Consider the following 26,744-nt stretch of genomic DNA (forward strand, 5'->3'; position numbering starts at 1 on the left):
GCCCCTGTCCCGGATCCTGCGGGAGCTCTCCCCAGCGGCCGCGGGGCTGCGGCGCGGCCAGCACAGGCCGGGTGGGGGTGGGGTGGGGTGGGGGCCAGTCGCCATGGCGACGGCGCCGCGGCCTGAGGGGCTGGTAGGTGCGAGGGGCTGGGATGCGAAGGTGCAAACTTTCCCAGGTGGGGCAGGCGGGCGGCGCGGCGCGCTCTGGGTGCTGGGAGGGGGCGTCTTGTGCGCCCGGGTTGTGCTCCCTTGGCTCAGGGCCAGCCCATCGCTTCCTTGGCGGTCCTTGGCGTTGTCGGTATTTCCGTCCGCTGTAGGAGGCTGTCGATTTACCGGCCCCTGCTGTTTCCCGAGTGCGAAATGTGTTTCCGCAGAAGTAAGGTTTCTTTGTGGGTAGCCGACATCATTTTTTTTAAAGACCATGTCGTCGGAAAGGATCACTGGTTTCCTTCGGAGCAGTTAATGAGTATAAACTGGTTCAGTATTTGCGATGCATGGTTTACGTTCTGAATGAGACTGTGCCTTTAGTGTTTCCGAATTAACAGGAGTTTCTCCGTGCGAAACTTGGTTGTTAGTTAAGATGTTGTCTCCAGATAGTATTTATTACTTTATTAGTACAGTTCGTTTCCACTTATTTTCAAAGGTTATTTGTATTCTAATAAACTCTTTAAGTGCACATCATTCGAACTTTTGTTTTAAGAAAGGTGTATTGGGTGCATTGTACAGCATTCGGGTGACGGGTACACTAAAAGCCCAGACTTCACCACTATGCAGTTCATCTATGTAACCAAAAGCCACTTGTACCCCTAAAGCTATTGAAATTAAAAGAAAAGTGTGGACTCTTTCAAAACAATATTCTGGAAATAAACTTGCTCTACAGTCCACCAATTCTGGCAAAAAAACGTTTAATTGCAAGTTTTGTAAGGCATGATTTTTTTTTCTTTAACATATTTGACTTTGCTATAAGGGATGCAGAGAAAGGAAGTTTGGAACTGATAAAAATAATTCATGCATTGGCTTTGGATAAATAATAGACTGACTTGCATATACTAAGTTCTTGGTAAATATTTGACTTGAAAGAAAAAAAGTTTGCCAAAGTCTGTACGGTAACTCAACTGAGCCTTACTCTTCCAGAGCTAAATAAACAGTTTCTGATTTTATTTAGGGTTAGAAGAGAAGAACGCTTCCTTGCGATTTTCTGAGTCATAGAATTGGAAAATTGTTGCATATCCCACAGGGAAGCAACTGCCTGAACCTTCTTATGAAAATCAGCAAGGCAGACAATGTCAGGAGGAAGTAAGAAGCAAATGCCAGAATTGGGTAATAACAGCTATTAGGACAGGTTCATATAAGGCCAGTAAGATGTTTCTGTGCCATGGAAGTTTTAACTTTATCTTTGGCTATGATATTTCTTGTTAGCAATTACAAACTGCTTTTTAGTTTACAAGTGTTTGTAAAAAAAAAAAAAAAAAATGTTCATTTTTGCCCCCATCCCTTCCCAGAGTTCTGCCTGGATTAGGGTGTTCATCATTCCCCTAATATAGACTTGAATGCTTGAATAAAGTCAGGTCTATTTTTTTTTCTTTTTTCTTTTTTTTTTTCCCCGAGATGGGGTCTTGCTCTGTTGCCCAGGCTGGAGTGCCGTGTGGTGTGATCTTGGCTCATTGCAACCTCCGCTTCCTGGGTTCAAGCAGTTCTCCTGCCTCAGCCTCCTGAGTAGCTGGAATTACAGGCGCCCACCACCACACCCGGCTAATTTCATATTTTTAGTAGAGATGGGGTTTCACCATGTTGGCCCGGCTGGTTTCGAACTCCTGATCTCAGGTATCTACCCACCTCAGCCTCCCAAAGTGCTGGGATTACAGGCGTGAGCCACTGTGCCCGGCCAGGTCTGTTTTCGTATTTGCTAAGTGGTTTTTGGCATGGCAGGTAGTAAAGCAAGAAGAGATTTTTCATCTTCTGGATTTGATCTGTGATATGGCTGTGACACGAATGTCTCCAGTGACTTTGCTGTTTCTTAACCTTCACTTCCCCACCCACACTAACTTCTCTTGGAGTACCATATTCTGTTAAAGTCAACAAACTCTCCAAATGTACAAAGGCCAATATTAGTCCAAGGATCATAGGTTTCATAGATATGGTTAAATTTGTTCATAATCACATTTGTTGATGTTGCTCAGAATCTTTAATCTGTTCATTTTTTAAGTTAACAGTTGGGATGCTTTTTGCCACAAGTAATAGAAGATCTAGCTTTGCCTAGTAAAGAACTTATCTGTGGTTCTCTTTCCACAGATAAGTCCTTCCAGCAGGGAAGGCCAGCATATCTCTTATGAGTCTCATTGGCTCATCCAGTCCCTCTGGCTAGGAATGCCATGTGCCAGTTGGCTTATGCTTGTATTCCTAAGCAGGCATTAGCAAGGGGGATGGCATTGCCCTTGGAGGAATATGACCCACCCTTTGATGTGTGTGTGCAACAGAGGTGGGTGGGTGGGAGACATCTTTTTTTAAAAATTTGTTTTATTTTTTAAATTTTTCTTTAAGTTATTGGGGTACAGATGGTATTTGGTTGCATGAGTAAATTCTTTAGTGGTGATTTGTGAGATTTTGGTGCACCCATCACCTGAGCAGTATATATTGCATCATATTTGTAGTCTTTTATCCCTCACCCCTCTCCCACTCTTCCCCCTCAAGTCCCCATAGTCCACTGTATCATTCTTATGCCTTTGCGTCCTCATAGCTTAGCTCCCACATATCAGTGATTAGAACATACTGTGTTGGTTTTCCATTCCTGAGTTACTTCACTTAGAATAATAGTCTCCACTCTTATCCAAGTCACTGCAAATGCTGTTAATTCATTCCTTTTTATGGCTGCGTAGTATTCCATTGTGTGTGTGTGTGTGTGTGTGTGTATATATATATATATATATGTATACACCACAGTTTCTTTATCCATACATTGAGTGATGGGCATTTGGATTGGTTCCACGATTTTGCAATTGTGAATTGTGCTGCTATAAACATGCATGTGCAAGTATCTTTTTCGAATAATGACTTCTTTTCAGAAGAGATTGCTGGATCAAATGGTAGTTCTACTTTTAGTTCTTTAAGGAATATCTACACTGTTTTCCATAGCAGCTGTGCTAGTTTACATTCCCACCAGCAGTGTAGAAGTGTTCCCTGTTCACCCTTTTCAACAAATTGTGCTGGGATAATTGGCCAGCCACATGTAGGAGAATGAAACTGGATTCTCATCTCTCAACCTTATATAAAAATCAACTCAAGATGGATTAAGGACTTAAACCTAAGACCTGAAACTATAAAAATTCTAGAAGATAACATTGGAAAAACCCTTCTAGACATTGGCTTAGGCAAGGATTTAATGACTAAGAACCCAAAAGCAAATGCAATAAAAACAAAGATAAATAGATGGGACCTAATTAAATTGAAGAGCTTTTGCACAGGAAAAGGAACAGTCAGCAGAGTAAACAGACAACCCACACAGTGGGAGAAAATCTTCCTAATCAATACATCTGAAAAAGGACTAATATCCAGAATCCACAATGAACTCAAACAAATAAGTAAGAAAAAACAAATAGTCCCATCAAAAAGTGGGCTAAGGATATGAATAGACAGTTCTCAAAAGAAGATATACAAATGGCCAGCAAACATGAAAAAATGCTCAGCATCCCTAATGATCAGAGAAATGCAAATCAGAACCACAATGTGATACCACCTCACTCCTGCAAGAATGGCCATCATCAGAAAATCAAAAAGCAGTAGATAGATTTTAGTGTGCATGTGGTGAACAGGGAACACTTTTTTTTTTTTTTTTTTTTTTGGAGACAGTTTTGCTCTTGTCACCCAGGCTGGAGTGCATTGGCGCAATCTCAGCTCATTGCAACCTCTGCCTCCCAGGTTCAAGTGATTCTTCTGCCTCAGCTTCCCTAGTAGCTGGGATTACAGACGTGTGCCACCACGTCCTGCTAATTTTTGTATTTTTAGTAGAGATGGGGTTTTATCATGTTGGCCAGGCTGGTCTTGAACTCCTGACCTCAGGTGATCCCACCCGCCTCGGCCTCCCAAAGTGCTGGGATTACAGGCCTGAACCACCGTGCTGGGCTGGGAGACATCTTCTAAGTACTTGGATAGTGTGGGGGGACAGGGTAGACACCTACACATAAATGGATGTTGTTAGAAGAGAGAAAGGGGGACATGGATACTCAGTGAACACACAGAAATGGCCACTATTGTGGTGATGTTGGTAATTAAACACCAACAGCCTTAATTATGCAAGAATTCTTGCAAATAATAGGGTTAGCCATATATTTAGACAATTTGGAGTAAAGAAAGCTTTAAAAATTACTTATACATATTGGTAAATTTAACATGAAGAGGGATCTAATAAAATATATGATATTGATATGCAGAAAAAGTCTAAGTATGATATTCCATGCTTATAGGAAATTTAATTTTGCGGGGAGAGTAGGCTGGAAGTTCGGAGTGATTGTTTCCTGTTACAGGCCAAAAAATTTGTTTGGTTACTTAGTGGTAGCATTTTGAGAGGAAAGTTTACAGAAAACTAGAGTTATTTTGTGATTATGCTTGAATTGTCTTTATTGTTTCCAAGGCATCTTTTTTTTTTCCTTCTAGTTATCAAGATGTTAGGTTCCGTGCCCTTGTGGGCCTTCCCTCTGCCCAAAAAAAGCATGGATGAGCAGAGTCATATCATTAAAATGGCAGTCTTTGTTAGTTTTTCTAGAGAAGATGGTCTCTTTGGTAGGCTGGGTGTATCTTCGGCAAATGAGTTATTTATACATATAAACTATTAAGTTGGCAAGTATTTCTTTTTTTTCTTTTTCTTTTTTTTTTTTTTTTTGAGATGGAGTTTCACTCTTGTCGCCCAGGCTGGAGTGCAGTGGTGCGATCTCAGCTCACTGCAACTTCCACCTCCTGGGTTCAAGCGATTCTCCAGCCTCAGCCTCCCAAGTGGCTGGGATTATAGGCACCCACCACTACGCCCAGCTATTTTTTTTTTGTATTTTTAGTAGAGATGGGGTTTCACCACGTCGGCCAGGTTAGTCTCGAACTCCTGACCTCAGGTGATCCACCCACCTCAGCCTCCCAAAGTGCTGGGATTACAGGCGTGAGCCACCATGCTTGGCCTAAGTTCGTAAGTATTTCTGTGTAAAACTGCAATTTCAGCTACATAGGTACTTTGTGAATGAATCATAGTAGAAGTTATTTAAAAATTCCTTTAAGTAAAAATTATAAACATGAACTAGAGCTATATATATCAGTGTGAATGAATCTTAAAAATATAAGGTTAGACCTCGAAAGCAAGTTGTATAAGAATATGTATAGTCTGCTGTTATTTATATAAATTTTAGAAACCTACAGAACCACTCATACAATGCTGGTAGAGTATAAATTGGTATCCTACCTCTACATGAGAGAGTGACAGCATTTATTAAAATTAACCTAACAATTCAACTTCTAGGAATTATTTTATAGATGTACTCATGTATGAAATAATGGGTTATTCGCTGCCATATTGTTGTAAATATTAATACAAAACTTTCGAAGTAACCTTTCTAATAGTAATAGTTATGGTTTATCCATATAGTGAAATACCTTGCAAATATTAAGGAAGAAAAAGGGAGGAACTTTGTATATTTTAGAGAACAATTTCCAAGGTGTATTTTTAAGAGGAAAAAGTAGAACAGTGTGTTCAATATGCCTACCACTTATGCATAAAAGGCAGGGGCAAATCTGTATCTTAAGTGTGACTGCTTTTATATATAGAGTATGTCTCTTTAAAGATACACACAAGACTGGTTACATTAGTTGCTCAGTATAGGGGACTAGGTAAAGGAGGACATTGTGTTGCACCATAGATGCTTTTGTACTTTTGAATTGTGTGTATAGTGCAGGTATTGTGTTATCAAAATATATGCAATGACATTTGTAAAAATAAATATGAAAAATAATGTTACTATATTTTTTATGGATTCATACCCATGTAAAAATATTTAAACGTGGGAAACACAAACACCAAATTCAGGATAGTGGTTACTTCTGAGGACAGATGAAGGATAAGGGAATCTGGGAGGAGTCATGCAGGGCTTGAGTTATATTTGTAATGTTTTATTGCTTAAGCTGATGGTGGCTCATGGGTATTTGGAATGCCCTTGGTGTGCTTGAAATGTTTGTTTGCTTTCTTAAATTACGATCTATAGCTTTTAAAGCCCACCCTTCCCCAGGATTAAGCTATTTCCTTAACACGTTTTTATTCTTTCAATTTTAAAGTGGGAATGAAATGGTTAGGTGTCTAGAATATCTTTAGTAGATATTTCTATCTTTGCTGCTTCTCTGTCCTATTAAAATCCTCTGTTTCAAAGTATGATCTTGTTTCCCTTCAGGATTATATATCTAATTAGAAGAGCATTTGTTACAATGTTATGCAGTTAGACAAAGTTCCCTTTAGATAGCAATAGCATGGTTGTTAGCTAATATTTAGTTGACTAATCTGCTATTCTTGTGAGGGGGACATTGTGAATGCTGGTAATATTTGCTCTGAGTAATGTGCAAGTCTTCCGTGGCCAAAATATCTGTCTTCCGTTTCATTTAAAAGCAAAACCTTAGCACTATTCTAAAAACTGACAGTCTGAAGAATAAAGTTTGAATTTTGAAAAAGGGGGGAATCCCTTAATAGTGCATATGCCTGACAGAGTCCATTTACTACATTCATTGATTGACTATGGAACAGCATTTAGTTTGGCTACAACTGAGTTTACTCACTGGGGAGAATATTTAGCCTGGTTTTGAGAAAACAGTTTAGTTTCTGATACCATGCCAAGCCCTTTGTCCCTCTCACTGCACAGTGATGGTGGGGAGAGTGGATAGGTCAAAAGACTTGGGAGTCGGAAGACCTGTCCCAACTTGATCACAATAGCTTTACTTCCACAACTTACAGAATATCTTAGAGCCTCAGTTTCTTTATCTGTAAAAGACAATACCTCCATCATAGGTTTATGCTCAAATGTGATAATGTGAGTGTCTCCTAAGCTATTAGATGCCATATTTTAAAAAGTATTATGCTACTGAAGGCCGGGTGTGGTGGCTCACGCCTGTAATCCCAGCACTTTTGGGAGGCTAAGGCGGGCAGATCACGAGCTCAAGATATTGAGACCATCCTGGCCAACATGGTGAAACCCCATCTCTACTAAAAATACAAAAATCAGCTGGGTGTGGTGGCATGCGCCTGTTGTCCCAGCTACTCGGGAGGCTGAGGCAGGAGAATTGCTTGAACCCCGGAGGCAGAGGTTGCAGTGAGCCGAGATTGTGCCACTGCACTCCAGCCTGGCGACAGAGCGAGGCTCCATCTCAACAACAACAAAAAAAAAAAGAAAAAGAAAAAGAAAGAGTTGACTCCTGATAGACTATGAAGGCTGGGATACAAATTCAAAAAGCAGAAAACCACACGAGCTGGAACATTATAGGCTGGGAGCAAAAAGCCCTATCCTGCTAAATAACTCCCACTGCTGTCACTGTGTGAGGGTATAAGGAGCAGTTGATACTCATAAGTTAACATTTGTTTGGTTCCCAGTCTTCATGTACATGTGTTCCATTTAAGAAGTCATGATCATGTGTAGTACAATTAGAAAACCTGTTTTCAAAAAATATTACTTTTGTTAACTTGTTAATTTTAATGGTGAATATCATAGTTTAGAAAATCCACCCTCCTTTTCTTGTCAGGGACTGAGTGTGTGGTCCTGCTCCTGTTATGTATGGAGGCAAAGGGAAAGGGCTCCGGCCCCCTCAAAATCATGTCTTTGGTGCCAGCCGGTTCTGTTCTCAGTCACCTGGATACTGAACTTCCCTGAGCAGGGCAGAACTGAGATCCAGTGGGCTTCTCCCCAGGATACTTACGCTTTTTCATTTGATTTCAGGTCTCCTCTTTCGCTTCCTATTGCAACCAATGAAGGCCATTCCTACCATAAGTAAATAAAAAAGAAAATCTATCTTTAATAAATAACAATTGTATATATTTATGGGGCACAATGTGATGTTTTGATACATGTATACATTCTGCACTGATCAAATCAGGCCAAGTAGTATATCCATCTCCTCAAATATTTATCATTTCTTTGTGGTGAGAACATTTAAAGTTCCCTTTTTTAACTCTTTTGAAAAATTAATATATTTACTGTAATCATGATGCTATGCAATACAACACCAGGATCCTGTTCCTCCTGACTGTAATTTTATGTAGCCATTGACCAATATCTTCCTTTTCCCCTCCAGCCCCACTTACCCCAGCTACTGGTAATCACCATTCTACTCTCTACTTCTGTGAGTTTGACTTTTTTAGATTCCAAATATAAGTGAGTCTCAGACACCTCTGACATACTGATTTCAATTCCTTTGGATATATACTCAGTAATGGGATTGCTGGATCATATAGTAATTCTATTTTTAGTTTTGTGAGGAACCTCTACACTGTTTTACAAAATGGCTGTATTTATAGTTTCACCAGCAGTGTATAAGTGTTCCATTTCTCTGTGTCCTTGCTAACACTTATCTTTCACCTTTTTGATAATAGCCAGTCTAACAGGTGTGAGGTGATACCTTATTGTGGCTTTAATTTGCATTTCTCTTATGATTAGAGATGTTCAGCATTCTTTCATCTATCTGTTGGCCATTTGTTTGTCTTTTTTTTTATTTTTATTTTTGAGACAGTGTCTCACTCTGTTGCCCAGGCTGGAGTGCAGTGGCGTGATCATGGCTCACTGCAGCCTTGACCTCCTGGGCTCAAGCGATCCTCCCACCTCTGCCTCCCAAGTAGCTGGGACTACAGGCATACATCACCACGCCTGGCTAATTTATGTATGTTTTATAGAGACAAGGTCTCACTGTGTTGCTTAGACTGGTCTTGTATTCCTGGGCTCAAGTGATCCACCCGCATCGGCCTCCCAAAGTGCTGAGATTACAGGCATGAGCCACCATGCCTGGCCGGATATTAGCTATATATCTGATGCATGATTTGTAAATACGTTTTCTCAGTCTTTGGGTTGTCTCTTCACTCTATTTGTTTTTGCTTGTTTGTTTGTTTTTTTGAGATGCAGTCTCCCTCTGTCACCCAGGCTGGAGTGCAATGGCGTGATCTTGGCTCACTGCAGCATCCGCCTCCCGGGTTCAAGCGATTCTCTTGCCTCAGCCTCATGAGTAGCTGGGACTACAGGTGTGCACCACTACGCTCAGCTAATTTTGTATTTTTAGTAGAGATAGGGCTTCACCATGTTGGTCAGGCTGGTCTCGAACTCCTGACTTTGTGATCCGCCTGCCTCGGCCTGCCAAAGTGTTGGGATTACGCGTCTGGCCTGTTTGTTTGTTTTTTGCTGTTCAGAAGCTTTTTAGTTTGATGTCATCCCATTTGTTTATTATTGCTTTTGTTGCCTGTGCATTAGGGGGTCATATACAAGAAATGATTGCCCAAACCTGTGTCATGGAGCTTCTCGCCTAAGTTTTCTTCTAGTAGATTTGTAATTTCAGGTCCTAAATTTAATCCATTTTAAGTTGATACTTGTTAAGGGGTGAGATAAGGGTCCATTTCCATTCTTCTGTATGTGGCTATCCAGTTTTCCAAATGACATTATTGAAGAGACTGTCCTTTCCACATTGTGTAGTCTTGGCACCTTTGTCAAAAATCCATTGATTATAGATATATGCATTTATTCTGGGCTATCCATCCTATTCCATTGGTGGACATGTCTGTTTTTATGTCAGTGCCGTGCTGTTTTAATTACTATAGGTTTGTAATATATTTTCAAACATGGTAGTGTGATGCCTCCAGCTTTGTTCTCTTTGGACCTAAAGTCTATTTTGTCTGAAATAAATATAGCTATCTCTGTTCTCTTTTTGTTTGCATTTGTATGGAATATCTTTTTCAGCCCCTTCATTTTCAGTCTATGAGTGTCCTTTATGGTGAAGTGAGTCTCTTTATAGGCAGCGCAGAGTTGGGTCTTGTTTTTTATCCATTTAGCCACTCTATGCCTATTGTTTGGAGAATTTAATCTGTTTACATTGGAAGTAATTATTGATAGGTAAGGACTTAGTAGTGCCATTTTGTTAATTGTTTTCTAGTGTTTCTGTAGAACCTTTGTCCCTTTCTCTATTACTTTCCCCCTTTGTGGCTCGATTGCTTTCTGTAGTGGTCCACTTTGGATTTTTTCTTTTTATCTTTTGCAAAAGCAAAGGCTTTTGCTTTGTAGTTACCCTGTGGCTTACACAAAACATCTTATAACTGGTATATAAGCTGATAACAAGTTAACTTTGATCCCATACACACATGCTACATTTTTACTCCCCCTCTTCCATGTTTTATGTTCATGATGTCATGATATACATTTAAAAAATAATTTGTATCTTTAACAAATTATTGTAGCTTTATTATTATTATTATTTTGAGATGGAGTTTCACTCTTGTTGCCGGGACTGGAGTGCAGTGGCGTGATCTTGGCTCACCCCAACCTCCACCTCCCGGGTTCAAGCTATTCTCCTGCCTCAGCCTCGTGAGTAGCTGGGATTACAGGCATGCGCCACCACGCCCGGCTAATTTTGTATTTTTAGTAGAGACGGGGTTTCTCCATGTTGGTCAAGCTGGTCTCAAACTCCCAACCTCAGGTGATATGCCCGCTTTGGCCTCCCAAAGTGCTAGGATTACAGGTGTGAGCCACCGCGCCTGGCTAGCTTTAACTATTTTTAATAGTTTTCTCTTTTAACCTTTATACTAGATATATAATTCATTTACTTACCACCATTACAGTATTAGTGTGTTTTGGGGTTGACAGTATACTTACTTTTTCCAGTGAGTTTTATACTTTTCATGTTTTCCTGTCACTCATTAGTGTCTTCTTTCTTCAGCTTGAAGAAGTTTCTTTACCATTTCTTTTTCTGTTTCTTTTTGTTTGTTTGAGACAAAGTCTCACTTTGTTGCCTAGGCCAGAGTGCAGTGGTGAGATCTTGGCTCACTGCAACCTCTGCCTGCTCTGTTCAAGTGATCCTCCCACTCAGCCTCCCAAGTAGCTAGGATTACAGGCGTGCACCACCACTCGCAGCTATTTTTTTTTTTTTTTTTTTTTTGTATTTTTAGTAGAGACAGGGTTTCACCATGTTGGCCAGGCCAGTTTTGAACTCCTAACCTCAAGTGCTCTGCCTGCCTCGGCCTCCCAAGGTGCTGGGATTACAGGCGTGAGCCACCATGCCTGACCACTGTTTTTCATTCTTTATCCTTTTTTCTTCCTCAGATTGTATGATTTCCAGTGGCCTGTCTTCTAATTACTAATCTTTTCTTCTGCTTGTTGTAGCCTGTGGTTGAACCCCTTTATTGAATTTTTCAGTTCAGTTATACTATTCCTCAGCTCTATGATTACTGTTTGGTACTTCTTTAGGAAATCCACTTTTCAACTGATAAACTAACTATATCCATTTCTAGGGTTGCCGTAACAATGCCACAGACTCAATGACTTACAGCAACAGAAAATTATTCTTTGCCAGTACTGGAGGTGAGAAATTTGAAATCAAAGGGCCATCAGGGCCATGTTTCTTCTGAAGGCTCTAGTGGAGAATCTGTTCCTTGCCTCTTCCAGCTGCTGCTGCTTTTTTTTTTTTTTTTTTTTTTGAGACGGAGTCTCACTCTGTCACCCAGAATAGAGTGCAGTGGCATGATCTCAGCTCACTGCAACCTCCGCCTCCTGGGTTCAAGTGATTCTCCTGCCTCAGTCTCTCAAGTAGCTGGGACTATAGGTGTGTTCCACCACTCCTGGCTAATTTTTCTATTTTTAGTAGAGATGGGGTTTCGCCATGTTGGCCAGGCTGGTCTCGAACTCCTGACCTCAGGTGATCTCCCCGCCTCGGCCTCCCAAAGTGCTGGGATTACAGGCGTGAGCCACCGTGCCCAGCCCTCTTCCACCTTCTTGTGGCTCCTGATGTTCCTTGGTTTGTGATAGCATAACTCCAGTCTCTGCCTCTGTCTTCAAATGGCTGCGCTCACTCTCTCTCTCTCTCTCTCCCTCTCTCTCTCTCTCTCTCTCTCTCTCTCTCTCTCTCTCTCTCTCTCTGTGTGTGTGTGCTCTCCTCTTCTTGTAAGGATACCAGGCATTAGATATAGGGCTCACCCTAAATCCAGTAAGATTTCATCTTCAAATCCTTCACTAGTCACGTCTGAAAAGATCCTATTTCCAAATAAGATAACAATCAGAGATTCTGGGTTGATATAGATTTTGTGGGGACGTTATTCACTTCACTACACTTGTTTTTATATTTTGTATACTTTTAGTTTTATGCTTTCTTTCTTAGTTTTTGAGTAACTTTTAAATTGGTTTGATAGAATGTATTAGTAAAATGTCTGTGGGCTGGGCGTGGTTGGTTAATGCCTGTAATCCCAGCACTTTGGGAGGCCGAGCGGGGGCGGATCACCTGCGGTCAGGAGTTCAAGACCAGCCTGACCAACATGGTGAAACCCCATCTCTACTAAACATACAAAAATTAGCCGGGCGAGGTGGTAGGTGCCTGTAATCCCAGCTACTTGGGAGGCTGAGGTAGGAGAATCGCTTGAACCCAGGAGGCGGAGGTTGCAGTGAGCTGAGATCATGCCATTGCACTCCAGCCTGGGCAACAAGAGCAAAACTCCGTCTCAAAAATAAAAAATAAATAAAATAAAATAAAATGTCTGTGGAATCCTAAGACATTGAAATTGATATGAGGCAGGTTTTCAGTACACTGGATTCATATTCTGATACAGGAAGGAGGTCATAGTAGCAGTGCCTGGCACATAGTAGGTGCTGGTACTCAAATATTTCTTGAATGAATGAATTTGTATGATTGAACGCATTTCTGGATAATTCTTATTACTACAAGGGATTCAGTCTATTCTTTTCAAAACTGTATATACATTAAGAATTTCTCTGATATGTTTAACTTCCATTTATGTTTTATTAAAAGGATGTGTATTTTTACATGTCTTCTGAGGATTATCTTTTTAAAAAAATCAAATTTCACTTAACCATGTTCGGAAAAAGCATAACTTTAAGAGTCTGACCTGGGTTGAAGTTTTGGCTTTTCCACTCATTAGCTGTGTAACTTTGGGCAAGTTATTTCATCTTTCTGTGCCTCAATTTCCTGTAAAATGTTGCTAATAATGCCAAATCTTCCAGGTTGGTGAGAGTGTGTCAGTATGTTTGGGTACAAAGTGAGTATGCTGCAAATATTAACTAGTAAGTTGTATACTTTAATTATGTATTGTAAAGGAACTAGATTTATGTTGTAAAAAATTGTTTTTGTTAAAAAAAGAGCCCTTGTTTATTAAAACTCACATCAAATTAAGCTGCTTTTTTCCTCTGTGTTCTTCTGTGACCAAACAAGTGTTCCTGTAGTAGGTGAAATCACTGTCAAGGATTGGTGTTATGTGTATATATGTCTGATAGTAATCTGTTGAACATTAACCAAAGTCAGGAAATGAGTTGAACTTTGGAAGGTAGAAATCTGAGGATTGGTGGTAGTGGTGGTGGGGTGGGAGTGGTGGAGCGGGTTGGAGGGATTGAAGTATATGGGAATGGGAGCTAGATACATTAAAATGACAGCTATTATTTATTTAGCACTTATGTACCTGGATAAAGGAATGCTATTGCATCTACATGGATAGGTATCACCAATCAGAGCTGAGATAAAACTGGCTATTCAGAGATTAAAACAAATAATTCAGGGCTGATTAGATACAGATGGGGGAACAGGTCTGGGAGCAGTGGAAAATAAATAACCCTAAATAATAAAGGCTACCATTTATTTATCAATCACTTCCTATGTGCCAGGCATTGTGGAAAGTGCTTTACAAACACTATTTCACGTATCTGTTATAGTCACCCTTATGGAGTATGTGGTATTCTTATTTTACAGATGAGTAAATAGAAGGTTGTAGTTTCTTTAACTTGCCCAAGTCAAACATCTAGTAAGTACCTTCAAACAGGAATAAAACCGAGGTCTGTGCGACTATAAAATCTATGCTTTGTATACATACTGTTTTCACATGTGCAATTGGAATTAGGGGTTCAACCCTATTCAACTCTACTTCCAAAAAAGGTGAATCTGCTAATACTACTTCCAATTGTTTTTTTCCCCTTTGGAAATTTTTTTTTTTGAGATGGAGTCTCGCTCTGTCGCCCAGGCTGGAGTGCAGTGGCATGATCTCCGCTCACTGTAACCTCCGCCTCTCGGGTTCAAGCGATTCTCCTGCCTCAGCCTCCTAAGTAGCTGGGATTACAGGTGCGTGCCAACACGCCTGGCTAATTTTTTTTGTATTTTTAGTAGAGATGGGGTTTCAGCATGTTGGCCAAACTGGTCTCGAACTCCTGACCTTGTGATCCACCCACCTCGTCCTCCAAAGTGCTGGGATTACAGGCTTGAGCCACCGCACTCGGCCTTGGAAATTTTTTTTCTTACTGATAAGAATACAAAGCAGCAAGTAAAATTCAAAAAGGATCACAGTGGAATAACTTTTCATTTTAGCATATTAACATTTTTATATGAATTTTTTGTGTAGCTAAAAAATGTAAAATGCATATATAATTTTTTTTTATGTTTATAAGAACATTTTCTATAGTTTTCCTATGAGAGTCTGTTAGGTTGGAATAACAATGTATTAAACTGTTCTCTGAAATTGGTCAGCCTTTTGTTCTTACATAATACACTGTAATGAACATATTTATGCACTTTTTTAAATCAACTTTTAAATCAAATTCTTAGAAGGAAAACTACAGATTAAAAAAAAAAAGATCCTGATCATGTAATTTGTGTGTGTGTTTATGAATTTGAATGATCTCTTGGCATGGCTGTCAGGGCACTGCCTCTATTCCTGCCACTGTGATACGATCATACTTTTGTGATTTCTTCTATTACTTCAAAAGGGAAGAAGTTATACCACCATACTTTAAAACAATTAATTTATAATTTGATGAAATGCTCAAGTATTAGAAAAAAGTTTTATGGTATATCTTGATCGGTTATGGATTTTGTTCTGCTTATTATGCCTTCTTTTGGGTGGTTGGGGAGCTTCTGTTATTTACAGGTGGATTAATATTCTGCTCCGTATTACTCATGAGTTAAATTATACTCAATTCCCTATTCCGTAGTTACCCCTTCCTTCCTATTTTTGCTAATTTCCTCCTCATTTTTTGTTGTGTGTTCTATAAAATTTCCCGTCACATTATTATTGCTACTACCTACTGTTTTCTAAATGATTTTAATTGTATTGTAAAATTCTTCTTGCTCTGCTCTAATTTCATACCTCCTATATGTTCTTATCACTCTGAAAATAGTTAGTAAATTTTGCTAATACAATCATGCATTTCATGGATGAGTTTAATGTCTATTCATTTTTTTGTTTTATTCTTTTGTATTATAAGACTTTTTGCTTTTTCTCACTTTACTGTTATTTTTGTCATCATTACAGGCCGGGAAGGTCCCATAGCCCAGGTTGCTTTTGGTCAATACTGTTTTCCCCAGCAGCATTAACTGGCATGTAGGAGATGCTCAGTACATAAGCCAAAATAATGAATTTGAGAGAATGCTTTGAATTCCTATTCCAGTTCCTTATTAAATGACAGGATATATGTCCAGAGTTTTGGATAAGCTCCAGTCATTTCTTAAAGTTAATTGGGGTTGAAGTTCAGTTGAGCAGGGTATCATAGGAGTTTGGTTGGTTTGTGATGGTTTGGGAGTTCAGGCCCAAATTGGATTCTGTCTTACTATTCTTTCCAAGTCTTGAGTCCACCAGTATTATCCAGTATTGTGGCTATTTCCCAGTCCTGTTTCAGCTGAGCAGCTGTCAAGAGAAAGTCTGTGCCAAGCCAGAGCTTGGAGATTCTTGGAGGATGTGTTTAGCACCATGCTTAGGTTTCAACATACTTGTTCTAAGAAAAAAGATACTTCCTGAAGCAAGCTTTAACAGTCAAGTTGGCTGCTCTTAATCACATCTAATTAGTACTGGAGATTGGAGAAAGCCTTATTAGAAATTAGAATGTGCTTCATTTCCACAGTTGATTTCAGCTGTGATTATAGGGTTGCCTTCCTTCTTTCTCTTATACATTTCATACTACACCCCCATCCTCCTAATATAGTTATATCGTACTTTTAATAAAACCTATATTTGGTTTTTTCATAATTGTGGCTGTGTAAATACTATTTGCTAAGTCAGTATCTATGACTATGTTTTATTTCTTACAGAACTTTAATTTTACTGGCATTCATGAATTATCTCATTTTTTTTCATTTGTTTAATTTTTTTACCTAAAGCTTAATTTCTTACATCTTCCAGTGCCTTTGTAAAATCCCTCAGAAATAACTATCTTGGATTCTCTGTCACATTCCTGTCTGGATTTGTTGCCTTCTAGGCCTTCTCCATATGTTACTGTGACTTTGCTTCACCATTTTGAGATTCTCTTAGTTTTTCTCCTATATTGGATCCCTTCTTTGCTGGATTCCATGCCATCTTTCTTGGGTTTCTTCCTGATTTTGATGGAATATATATTCTCCAGTAGGTTCCTGAGAAAGGGTGCACAAAGGTTAAATTTTTGGAGACTTAGCCTCATGACTGTCTAAATTCTACTGGTGATCATATCCCCAAAAGACCAAATCCCTAATGCCATAATCCCAAATGTTGAAATACTGAAAGATCAAAATCTCTAAAAATCAGAATCCCTAAATTCTAAAAATCTCACACATCTGAAATCCTGAAAATCAGAATCATGAAAGATTAAAATCCCAAATGTTGAAATGCTGAAAGCCAACACCTGGGGTAGAAATTAGTGCACATTCGGTTGTATGAAAGATAGTTGCATCATTTTACTTGCATCATATTAGGTGGAACCGATTGCCTTTTTATTGTATTTATTTGGAAATTAAGTATGGTTTAAGGAGATGGTTTATGGGTGCCAAATTGACGAGGGGTGGATTCATGGATTTAATTTTAGGTGTCAACTTGACTGGATTAAGAAATACCTAGAAACTTGTTAAAGCATTATTTTGGGTTTGTCTGTGAGGAGATTAGTATGTGAGTCTGAGTGGACTAGGTGGGGAAGATCTGCCCTCAATAGCGGTGGCCACCATTAAATCTGCTGGGGGCCCAGAGAGAACAAATTGTTGCCTTTCTGAGAGCTGGAACGGACTTTTCTTCTGCTGAATTGAACATCAGAACTCCAGGCTTGTTGGCATTTGGACTCTAGGACATACACCAGCAGCCCCCTGGGTCCTGGGCTTTCAGCCTCAGACTGAGACCTGGTTTGGCTTGGTTCTGAGGTCTTTGGACTGAGCCAAGCTACCAGCATGCCAGGGTCTCCAGCTTGAAAATGACCTGTCCTGGAACTTATCAGCCAGTATAATCGCATGAGCCAATTCCCCTAATAAATCGTCTCTCATATATCTATGTATATATATATCTTATTGGTTATGTCTCTCAAGAATGCTGTCTGTCGAGAATTATGTCTGTCGAGAATGCTGACTAATACGGATTTGGTATTGAGAAAGCCAAATATCATTCCTTCTTACTGTATTCCTTACAGCACAGTGGAAGAGACCTGTGAAATTGTTCCCTTGCAAAAAGGCTGTGATAAATTAAGTATACCAGGCTACTTAATGGTGAAAGAGAAAAGTTTAAAAGCTAATTATTATTGGTGTTGTGAAGACAGAAAATCACTTAATTGCAATGGCCAAGCAATAACCAGATTTCTAAATGGTCAGCATATACTTACAAAATATTTAGACCATAACCGCTCTAGTCTAAACACAAGCGAATGTTTTGAAGATCATAGAAGTGAATATGCAGGTGAAAAATATAAGAAAGCTCCCCTGCCAAATTATTCAATCAGGTATGACTTCTGCCCTTTCACACATAGTGCCAATTTGCTATGCTATGTATTTTATCTTTGCATCATTTCTAATACTGCAGGTATAAATTCTGTAAAGGCTTTTAGAGAATTCTAATTCATTTTATGCACTTTTTTGCATATTTGACTGAAAGTGCATTATCACAATGTGACGTAATGTGTAAGCATTGTGCATGTACATAAAAATGTTGAAACTTGCTCAGTAAGTGATGTCCGTTTTGTTCATCTGTATTTGTGAAAGATAAAATTTCTCAAGATCTTGGCTCTTTGGGTGACTCTATTGCAGTTTTTGTGCAAACGGTAGTGACCCATTGCAGTTTTTGATTGATCTTGTCAGAAGATTCAGGTTGTCTGGTATTTCAGATGACCGCAGTTATGAATCTGGGTGCACCGGATTACCAACCATAGTGATATGTGTTTATCCATTTTGCTTTTTAATCTATTTCTTCATGAATACATTTTCTCTGTTCCTATTATACCCATGCAATGGTTGTTAGTATACCTGAGTATTTATGCTTGCAAAAATATGTTATTAGTGCCTATTTTATTGTGTAAAGGGGCCTATGAACTGTTCCGTTGTGTTTTTATGTTTCTCAAATAAATCTTTTAAAAATGGAAATAAGTGTCTTTTAGAGAACTTTTTACAAATTATTTTTCCAGAATTCAATTTTTTGGATTTTGTTCTTTTGGGATTGTGATTTTTGGAATTTTAGATTTTAGGGATTTTGATCTTTTGGGATTTCAACATTTGGGATTATGGCATTTGGGATTGTGTCTTTTGGGATTATGTCCTAAACCCAAATTCTGTCACCACCGACTGTCTAGTGATAGCATTTAAAATGGAAAGATAAAATGACTTGATTTTTTTTTTCCCTTTCTTTTTAACTGCATTTAAAAAAATAGAGGCTGGGCATGGTGGCTCACACCTATAATCCTAGCACTTTGGGAAGTTGAGGCTGGTGGATTGCTTGAACTGAGGAGTTTGAGACCATCCTGGTCAATATGGTAAAACATCATTTCTACAGAAAAATACAAAAAAATTATCTGGGTGTGGTGGGGCCTGCCTGTAGTCCCAGCTACTTGGGAGGCTGAGATGGGAGGATCACCTGATCACCTGAGCCTGGGGAGGTTAACGCTGCAGTGAGCTCTCATTGTGACACGGCACTCCACCCTGGGTGATAGAGTGACACCCTGTCTCAAAAAAAAAAAAAAAAAAATTAAAAAACAGGAAAAAAAATTTAAAACACAGAGAAACCAAGAAAACTAGAAACTACATGCACATGAACCAGAATTTCAAAGGTATAAGAGGTTATGGATGGGGAAATGTATCTATGACATGAGAGAGTCTTTTGGGATGATGGAACTGTTCTGTATCTGACTATATAATGCTGGTTACACCAATTTCTATATGTTTTAATATCCATATAAATGATACTAAAAGAAAAATTTCAGTCTGTATGTATGATAGGTTAAAAGGTGAAAAATTAAAAGAATTAAAAAATACAAAAAGGTATACAGCAAAAAAGTCTCCTTCCCCTCTTCCTTTAGTCTTCTAGCTTTCTCTTCTGGAAGAAACCACTGTTACCAATTTCTTATGTATTCTCCTATGTAATCACTCTTAAACATCTGAACATTTGGGATGAATCTGGCAAAAGAGAAAAGAACTTATATTTGCTTAGCTATTTTCTGAGGATGCTAGATGACTACTCTTATGTCTAAATATATTATTATTTTTATTTTGTTGAGACAGTCTGAATCATCACCCCAGACTGGAGTGCAGTGGTGCAATCTGGGCTCACTGCAACCTCTGCCTCCCAGGTTCAAGTGATTCTCCTGCTTCACCTCCCAAGTAGCTGGGATTACAGGCATGTGCCACCACTGCACCCAGCTAATTTTTGTATTTTTTTGTTTGTTTGTTTGAGACAGAGTTTTGCTCTTGTTGCCCAAGCTGGAGTGCAGTGGTGGGATCTCGGCTCACTGCAACCTCCGCCTCCTGGGTTCAAGCGATTCTCCTGCCTCAGCCTCCCGAGTAGCTGGGATTACAGCTGTGTACCAGCACGCCTCGCCAATTTTTTGTATTTTTAGTAGAAACGGGGTTTCACCATGTTAGCCGGGCTGGTCTCGAACTCCTGATCTCAGGTGATCTGCCCGCCTCGGCCTCCCGAAGTGCTGGGATTACAGGCATGAGCCACCGCTCCCGGTCATTAATTTTTGTATTTTTTAGTAGAGATGGGGTTTTGCCATGTTGGCCAGACTGGTTTCGAACTCCTGACCTCAAGTAATCTACTCGCCTCGGCCTCCCAAAGTGCTGGGATTACAGGCATGAGCCACTGCACCGGGCCAGAATATGTGTAAATATATTATTAATCATACTTAGTACTAATTTATTAAATTACTTCTTTTACAGTTGGCAAACATGAATTGACTGGGCATAAAGTAGCTGTGAAGATACTCAATCGACAGAAGATTCGGAGCCTTGATGTGGTAGGAAAAATCCGCAGAGAAATTCAGAACCTCAAGCTTTTCAGGCATCCTCATATAATTAAACTGTAAGCTCTGTTTATATTAAATATAGTCCAGTCATCTTTTCATCTTTTTTGTTAACCTACTTAATGTGACAAGTGAGAAAAATGACTGACACTTCTTTTTGTTTCCTAAGGGTTTTGAAAAGTTTCTTCCTAGGCTGTGTGCGGTGGCTCACACCTGTAATTCCAGTACTTTGGGAGGCTGAGGCAGGCAGATCACCTGAGGTCAGGAGTTCGAGACCAGCCTGGCCAACATGGTGAAACCCTGTCTCCAGTAAAAATACAAAAATTAGCTGGGCATGGTGGTGGGCGCCTGTAATACCAGCTACTCGGGAGGCTAAGGCAGGAGAATGGCTTGAACCTGGGAGGCGGAGGTTGCAGTGAGCTGAGATCGTGCCATTGCACTCCAGCTTGGGCAACAAAAGCGAAACTCTGTCCCCAAAAAAAATAAAAGTTTCTTCCCATTCATGTATTTTTCTAACCCCATTGATGGTCATTTAAGCCTGTGTTCATGTTTTGCCCTTGTGCTTATCAGCTGTTATCTTCTCATTCTTTCCTGTCTCCTGGAAAGATGCCCTTCTGGTAATGTTTGGTGCCCCATTGCTGTAAAACCAACAGTGATCTGCTAGTAAAAACTCTTGACCTCCAAATGCCCACATGATGTCAGTTAGCCTCACTAGTGAGAATGCGGTAGTAGAAAGGGTTTTTCCCCATCCTGCTTATACCTGAACATATAGATAACAAAATTTCAGGAATCTAAGATTTCAAAAGGGCAGTAATCTTACTGTTGTTTTACAGTTGCCAGTTATAGAGTCTACAAATAACTATTTCCTGCTCAGCTTCTGCTTTGTTATGCAGGCAATAACTTCAAGATGCTTAGGTTTTTCTCCTGAACTGGCTGACTCAAACTTGTTTCACTCTTACCTCTTCTCATTTGTTGAGTGCTAGGTTTTAAATACCATCCATATGCTGACCACCCCTAAATGTACATCTCTTGCTTTAAGATCTCTTCTTACACCAGACTTATTTGCTCACTGCTGACTTTACATTTCCATTTGGATGTTCGCAAGACATTTAAAACTCAACCCGGCCCAAAATGAACTCTTTATTACTCTCCCAAACCTGCTCTTCCCACAGTTTTCACCATCTTGGCTAACAGCCAATGACCCAGGGCTAAAACTTAGGAACCATTTTTAACTTCCCTGTTTCTTTCACTTTCTACCATGCATTTCATTTCTTCCTTCACAATCAAGCTAGGATTTGATTGCTTCTCAGTTCCTTTATTGCTGTCAACCTGGTCTCAGCCACCATCTGTCTCATGAAATCCTGAAGTAACCTCCTGTGGCTACCTTTACTGTTGACAGTTAATTCTTCACATTGCTGCCATAGTTTTACTTTTAATATGCCAGATCACATGACTGCTTAAAACGTACGATAGCTTTTCATCTTCCTTGGAGTAAAAGCCAAAGCCTTATCATGGCTTGTAAAATTCTGTGTCTTCTGGCCTGCAGTTAACACCTTTGACTCTACATCCTATTTCTCTCTAATATTCCTCGAACATGCCAAGCAGGCTTCTACTTGGGGACCTTTGCAGTTGCTATTCCCTCTCCCAGTTTCACTTTCCTCCTAGATAATTACATAATTTGTTCCCATTCTTCTTTTAGGCTCAGCTCAAATGTTACTTTATTAGAGGCTTTCCTTTAGCACTCTGTATACAAAGATTCCCCTTCATTTGCTTTATTTTTCTTCATAGCATGTTCCACCACCTGAGATATTGCTTATTTATTTAGTGTCTGTTTCCTGGTTCCTGGAACATGAACTCCACGAGAGCAGAGAATTTTTGTTTCCTGCAGTTTTCCTAGCTCCTAGCCTAGTACCTGGTATACTATAGGTGCTTAGTAAATATTTATTGAATGAATGAATATATGTGTTTTAATATTTGTAGACAATGTTTTCTCTCACCAGGTACCAGGTCATCAGTACACCATCTGATATTTTCATGGTGATGGAATATGTCTCAGGAGGAGAGCTATTTGATTATATCTGTAAGAATGGAAGGGTAAGCTGTTCTGCTTTAATTCTGTATGTATTTTGTAACTCCCCTTTATCCTTTACTAGCATCAAAATGTCAGCAACCAATTTTAAGAGGTCTATTTAATAACCAGTTCCCTTAGTCATATATTTGTTTAGAATCATAAACTATGTAGAACTAGAAAGGATCTTAAAGATTATCTCCTTAGCCTGTTTATACAGATGTGGATGCTGAGCCTCATGGCTTATATGATTGCTCACAGTAACGTGATTTATTAATGACGGAATTGGCTTGAGCCCCCAGAACTCATAATCCTCAGACTTATGCTTCCAGGGTATACAAATACTTTGAATATGTATCTTAATGTAATTAATCGTTACAAAATATATTATTATTACTTAAAGATCTAGGCCTTGCTAGTCAATTCTAGCCACATTTAAATTGCATTCATTTTTTGGTTTCAGAAATCTGATGTACCTGGAGTAGTAAAAACAGGCTCCACGAAGGAGGTAGGAATTAGATATAAAGAATTTATAGCTGGAAGGAACTTTGTAGGACATTTTGAACACTACCTTAAGTTACAGATACAAAAACTCAACACTGCCCTCTGCCCATACTTTTTCTCATACCCAGGTTATGTGGTATGCAAAAGCCCCTTTGTGGGAGAGCTGTAGCTAGCCCTGAAAAGAAAGCTTTTCTCTCAATCTTAAGTTATTTACATTACTCATTCATTTATTCTATATAGCATGTCTATTTACTTTTATCAAAATCAAACTTATTAACCAAGTTAATTTTGATTTTACTATTGCTTAACATGATTCATTTCTATTTCAGGTACTCCCCTTTACTCCTGCTTCTCCTTACCAAAAAAAAAAAAAAAAAGTTCTGCCTGGAGAAATGAGAAACAGGCACAATTGATATATATTTTTCTTATCTTTTCTGTTGTTGTTTATTTCTTGGTTTTACCTTGTGGGTATTTCTTCAGTTTTACCAGTTGAATATTAAAATTTCAGCACCCGTATTTTCTATTTCAAAAGTTTCTTATTTTCTGAAATTTTCATTTTTTTAGTCTGCTGTTATTTGCCTCACAGATATAATAACCTAGTCTGAGGATGGCATTTTAAAAAAAGTCTTCCTCTGTTCCGTCTTGTTCTGTACCTTCTGTGCTCTCTGCATTCATTTTATTCATTTTTGTCTTTGATGCATGGCCCTTCAGATATTTGGTGATTCTTGGCTGTCCACTAAATATTTTAAGAATAGGGTATTAAATGCCAGGCTCATGTGGGTAGGACTTACTGATTGCTGGGTTTTCTCATAGCTTGAATAGGTAGGGACTTGTCTGTTTTATTACTGTATACCAAATGCTAATAATAACAAATATGTTTTCTTGGATCAGATATTTGCTCCAGAAGAAACCTTCCCATTTCCTTAAAGGCCTTAGCTTAGCTGCCAGTGCTCCAGGAGCTGAGTGGGGAAAAGAGATGCAAGTCTCACTAGTTAGTATGTTGACTTTGTCTTAGCCCCCATATTTTCCTTAGGATGCCTTATCCCTGCCTTGGTGTCCTTGAGAGCAGAGCTGGTTCAGCCTTACTAGAGTAAATTATAGGTCTTATTCCCCAATATGGGTGAGTTTAAAAGCTTCTTACTTCAAGCACTTGTCCTGTTTTCAGCTCATCTCTCACTTCTACCTTGAGCAGTTCCCTGTGTTTCCAATTTCTAAGGCTTCCCAGGCTTTGTATGCAGATGTTTATTTTTTACTGGTTTCTACCCCTGTAGGCTTAGGTTTCAGCTTTCTCTTGTAGGCTTAGTCTTTATTACTGTTTATCTATTGTCGTCCTTGGTGACTCCTCTTGATTACTGCTGTCTCTTTTGTTCTTTTTGTCTTTATATGCCTGTTTTATTGCTGATGTCATTTTAGTGATGTTTCAAGAGTTGGAGACAAAAGATTTAATCTGTTACGTTTAATTGGAAACGTATTTTGACTTTTCTAACCTTCCTTTATAGACATCCCTTTCTCCATCCTTTGTAATTGTACTTGTTACTAATACAGTATAATTTTCATTTTTGTAGCCTGTCTATTTTACTTTTTATATTTTGTTTAATCAAGTTTTCTCCTATTTTTTCATATTTGAACAGATACTCTTTTTTTTCCCCCATGAACCTACAAATCTAGAAATAAAAGTACTAGAATGCTAAAGGATTAGTATTTTTCTAGAGGAATGGTATCTTATAATAGTTTCTTGTTTCAAAATAAATTACTGATTTGTATTTTCTCCCATATTATCCATGCCCTTTAAGGTGTAAGTCTGGTTTTAGAATGCTAATTTGTGACCTGCGTTAGAGAATTGCATATTGGAGTCCTTCGCCTAGAGGATTAATAGCTTATTTATTAAATATGACTTCTTGGGAGCAGGCATGTCCAAGTAATGGCTGTCACTTATGTTGAAAAAAGTGGTAATAATATATGGATACATAGAGAAGCTTAAAAAAAATACTTCAGGCTGCATGCAGTGGCACATGTCTGTAATCTCAGCACTTTGGGATGCTGAAGCGGTAGATTGCCTGAGCTCAGGAGTTCGAGACCAGCCTGGGCAACATGGCAAAGTCCTGTCTCTATCAGAAATACAAAAATTAGTGGGCGTGGTGGCATGTGCCTGTGGTCCCAACTACTTAGGAGGCTGGGGTGGGAGGATTGTGGGAGCCCAGGGAAGCCGAGGCTGCAGTGAGCCGTGATGGCACCACTGCACTCCAGCCTGGATGACAGAACGAGACTGGATCTCAAAATATAGATAAATTTAAAACCCCGCCCCCCCAAAAAAACACAAAAAAACAAAAATGAAAAGGTAGTTGCTATGTAAGATTTTTTTTTAGCAAGCATATTAAAGATAAAATGCTATGATATTTTATTAAATGAATTAAGGTGTTTCTTGTTAAAATGTCTTCTATTTTAGGACATATAGCAACATAGTTGCTTGCTGGTTTATGAATAGTGCTTAAATATTACCTCCTCATGGTCTAAAATAGTGTCCCTCACCCCACTATCACTCACTGCACCTATATTTTGCTTTATTTTTCTTCAAAACAGTATCACTCCTTCTGACTATATTTATTAGTCTATTTTCATCAACTAGATTAGCCTTTGTTTTATTCATTGCTGTGTAATGAGTGTCTAAAGCAATGTATAGCACGTTGAAGGTATTCAGTAAATATTTGTTAAAAGAATGAAAGAGTAAACATTTGCCGCTTATAAAAGGAAATATGCCAAATTTCAAGTAGATATTGAAATTATTTGAAATAACTCAGATATAGAGGAAGGCAAGCTGTTATAATGTAGTCATATGCAAATGATAATATTAGAAACTTGAGTTACTGATTTGGGTTCCAAGACCATCTTAGCATTTCTGTTTTGTGCTGCAGGTATCTCCTCCTCATGTCAAAAGTATCTCATAAGTGAAGTTCATTCGGAAGATTTTCATGTATTTTGACAATTTTATAGGTTGGAGAATTATAGATAGGACAATTTACTTTGAAAGACACACCTTTAAAAAGCCTCTCTAACTTTTCTTAGCTGGATGAAAAAGAAAGTCGGCGTCTGTTCCAACAGATCCTTTCTGGTGTGGATTATTGTCACAGGCATATGGTGGTCCATAGAGATTTGAAACCTGAAAATGTCCTGCTTGATGCACACATGAATGCAAAAATAGCTGATTTTGGTAAGGATAATTTTATAGTTTCTTAACGTTCATTTCTAATGTTCTTATAGTTTCAATGAACCTACCTAGAATTCTTCAGATAACTGTAAAAGATTACATAAAGTAATAGACTGAGTATATCAAAGTATTGTTTTGTCTATGAACATACAAAAAGAAGAAAAGCTAAGAAATCATCTTTTCTTAGCTTTAAATGTCTTTATTACTATTATTTTATAGAGGCAGGGTTTCACTTTGTCGCCCAGGCTGGAGGGCAGCGACGTGATCATAGCTCACTGCATCCCCAAACTACTGGGCCAGGTGACCCTCCTGCCTCAGCCTCCTGAGTAGCTGGGACTGCAGGCGTGCACTACCATGCCAGGCTGTTTTGTCTTTTTGTAGAGACGAGTTCTCACTATGTTGTCCAGGCTGCTCTTGAACTCCTGGCCTCAAGTGATCTTCCTACCACAGCTTCCCAAAGTATTGGGATTACAGGTGTGCACCACTGCACCTGGCTCTTTAAATATCTTTAAAATTAAATTTTAAACAACTTAAGTTGGTA

At 39.0% G+C, this 26,744-nt stretch overlaps 1 protein-coding gene and 1 non-coding gene across 7 annotated transcripts in view; both read left to right on the forward strand.

Annotated features, from left to right (window-relative positions):
* Window positions 1-26,744, forward strand: part of PRKAA1 (protein kinase AMP-activated catalytic subunit alpha 1) — a 43,769-nt gene that overhangs the window by 5,685 nt on the left and 11,340 nt on the right. For 2 of the 6 annotated variants that reach the window (XM_057302304.2, XM_003810969.6), the window contains exons 2-4: window positions 20,344-20,485; window positions 22,427-22,520; window positions 26,062-26,206. In XM_057302304.2, the coding sequence (XP_057158287.1) occupies window positions 20,344-20,485; window positions 22,427-22,520; window positions 26,062-26,206 (381 nt within the window). Of the gene's footprint in view, window positions 1-130; window positions 177-20,343; window positions 20,486-22,426; window positions 22,521-22,957; window positions 23,003-26,061; window positions 26,207-26,744 lie in introns of those variants that run through there. The other 4 variants (XM_055112418.1, XM_003810970.5, XM_055112419.1 and 1 more) reach the window with 4 other exon arrangements.
* On the forward strand, window positions 7,739-7,872 carry LOC112439961 (small nucleolar RNA SNORA57). The gene has a single exon (XR_003028179.1). It is a non-coding gene; the product is annotated as a small nucleolar RNA SNORA57 (small nucleolar RNA).

The sequence above is a fragment of the Pan paniscus genome, chromosome 4, assembly GCF_029289425.2.
Source record: "Pan paniscus chromosome 4, NHGRI_mPanPan1-v2.0_pri, whole genome shotgun sequence".
Lineage (NCBI taxonomy): Eukaryota > Metazoa > Chordata > Mammalia > Primates > Hominidae > Pan > Pan paniscus.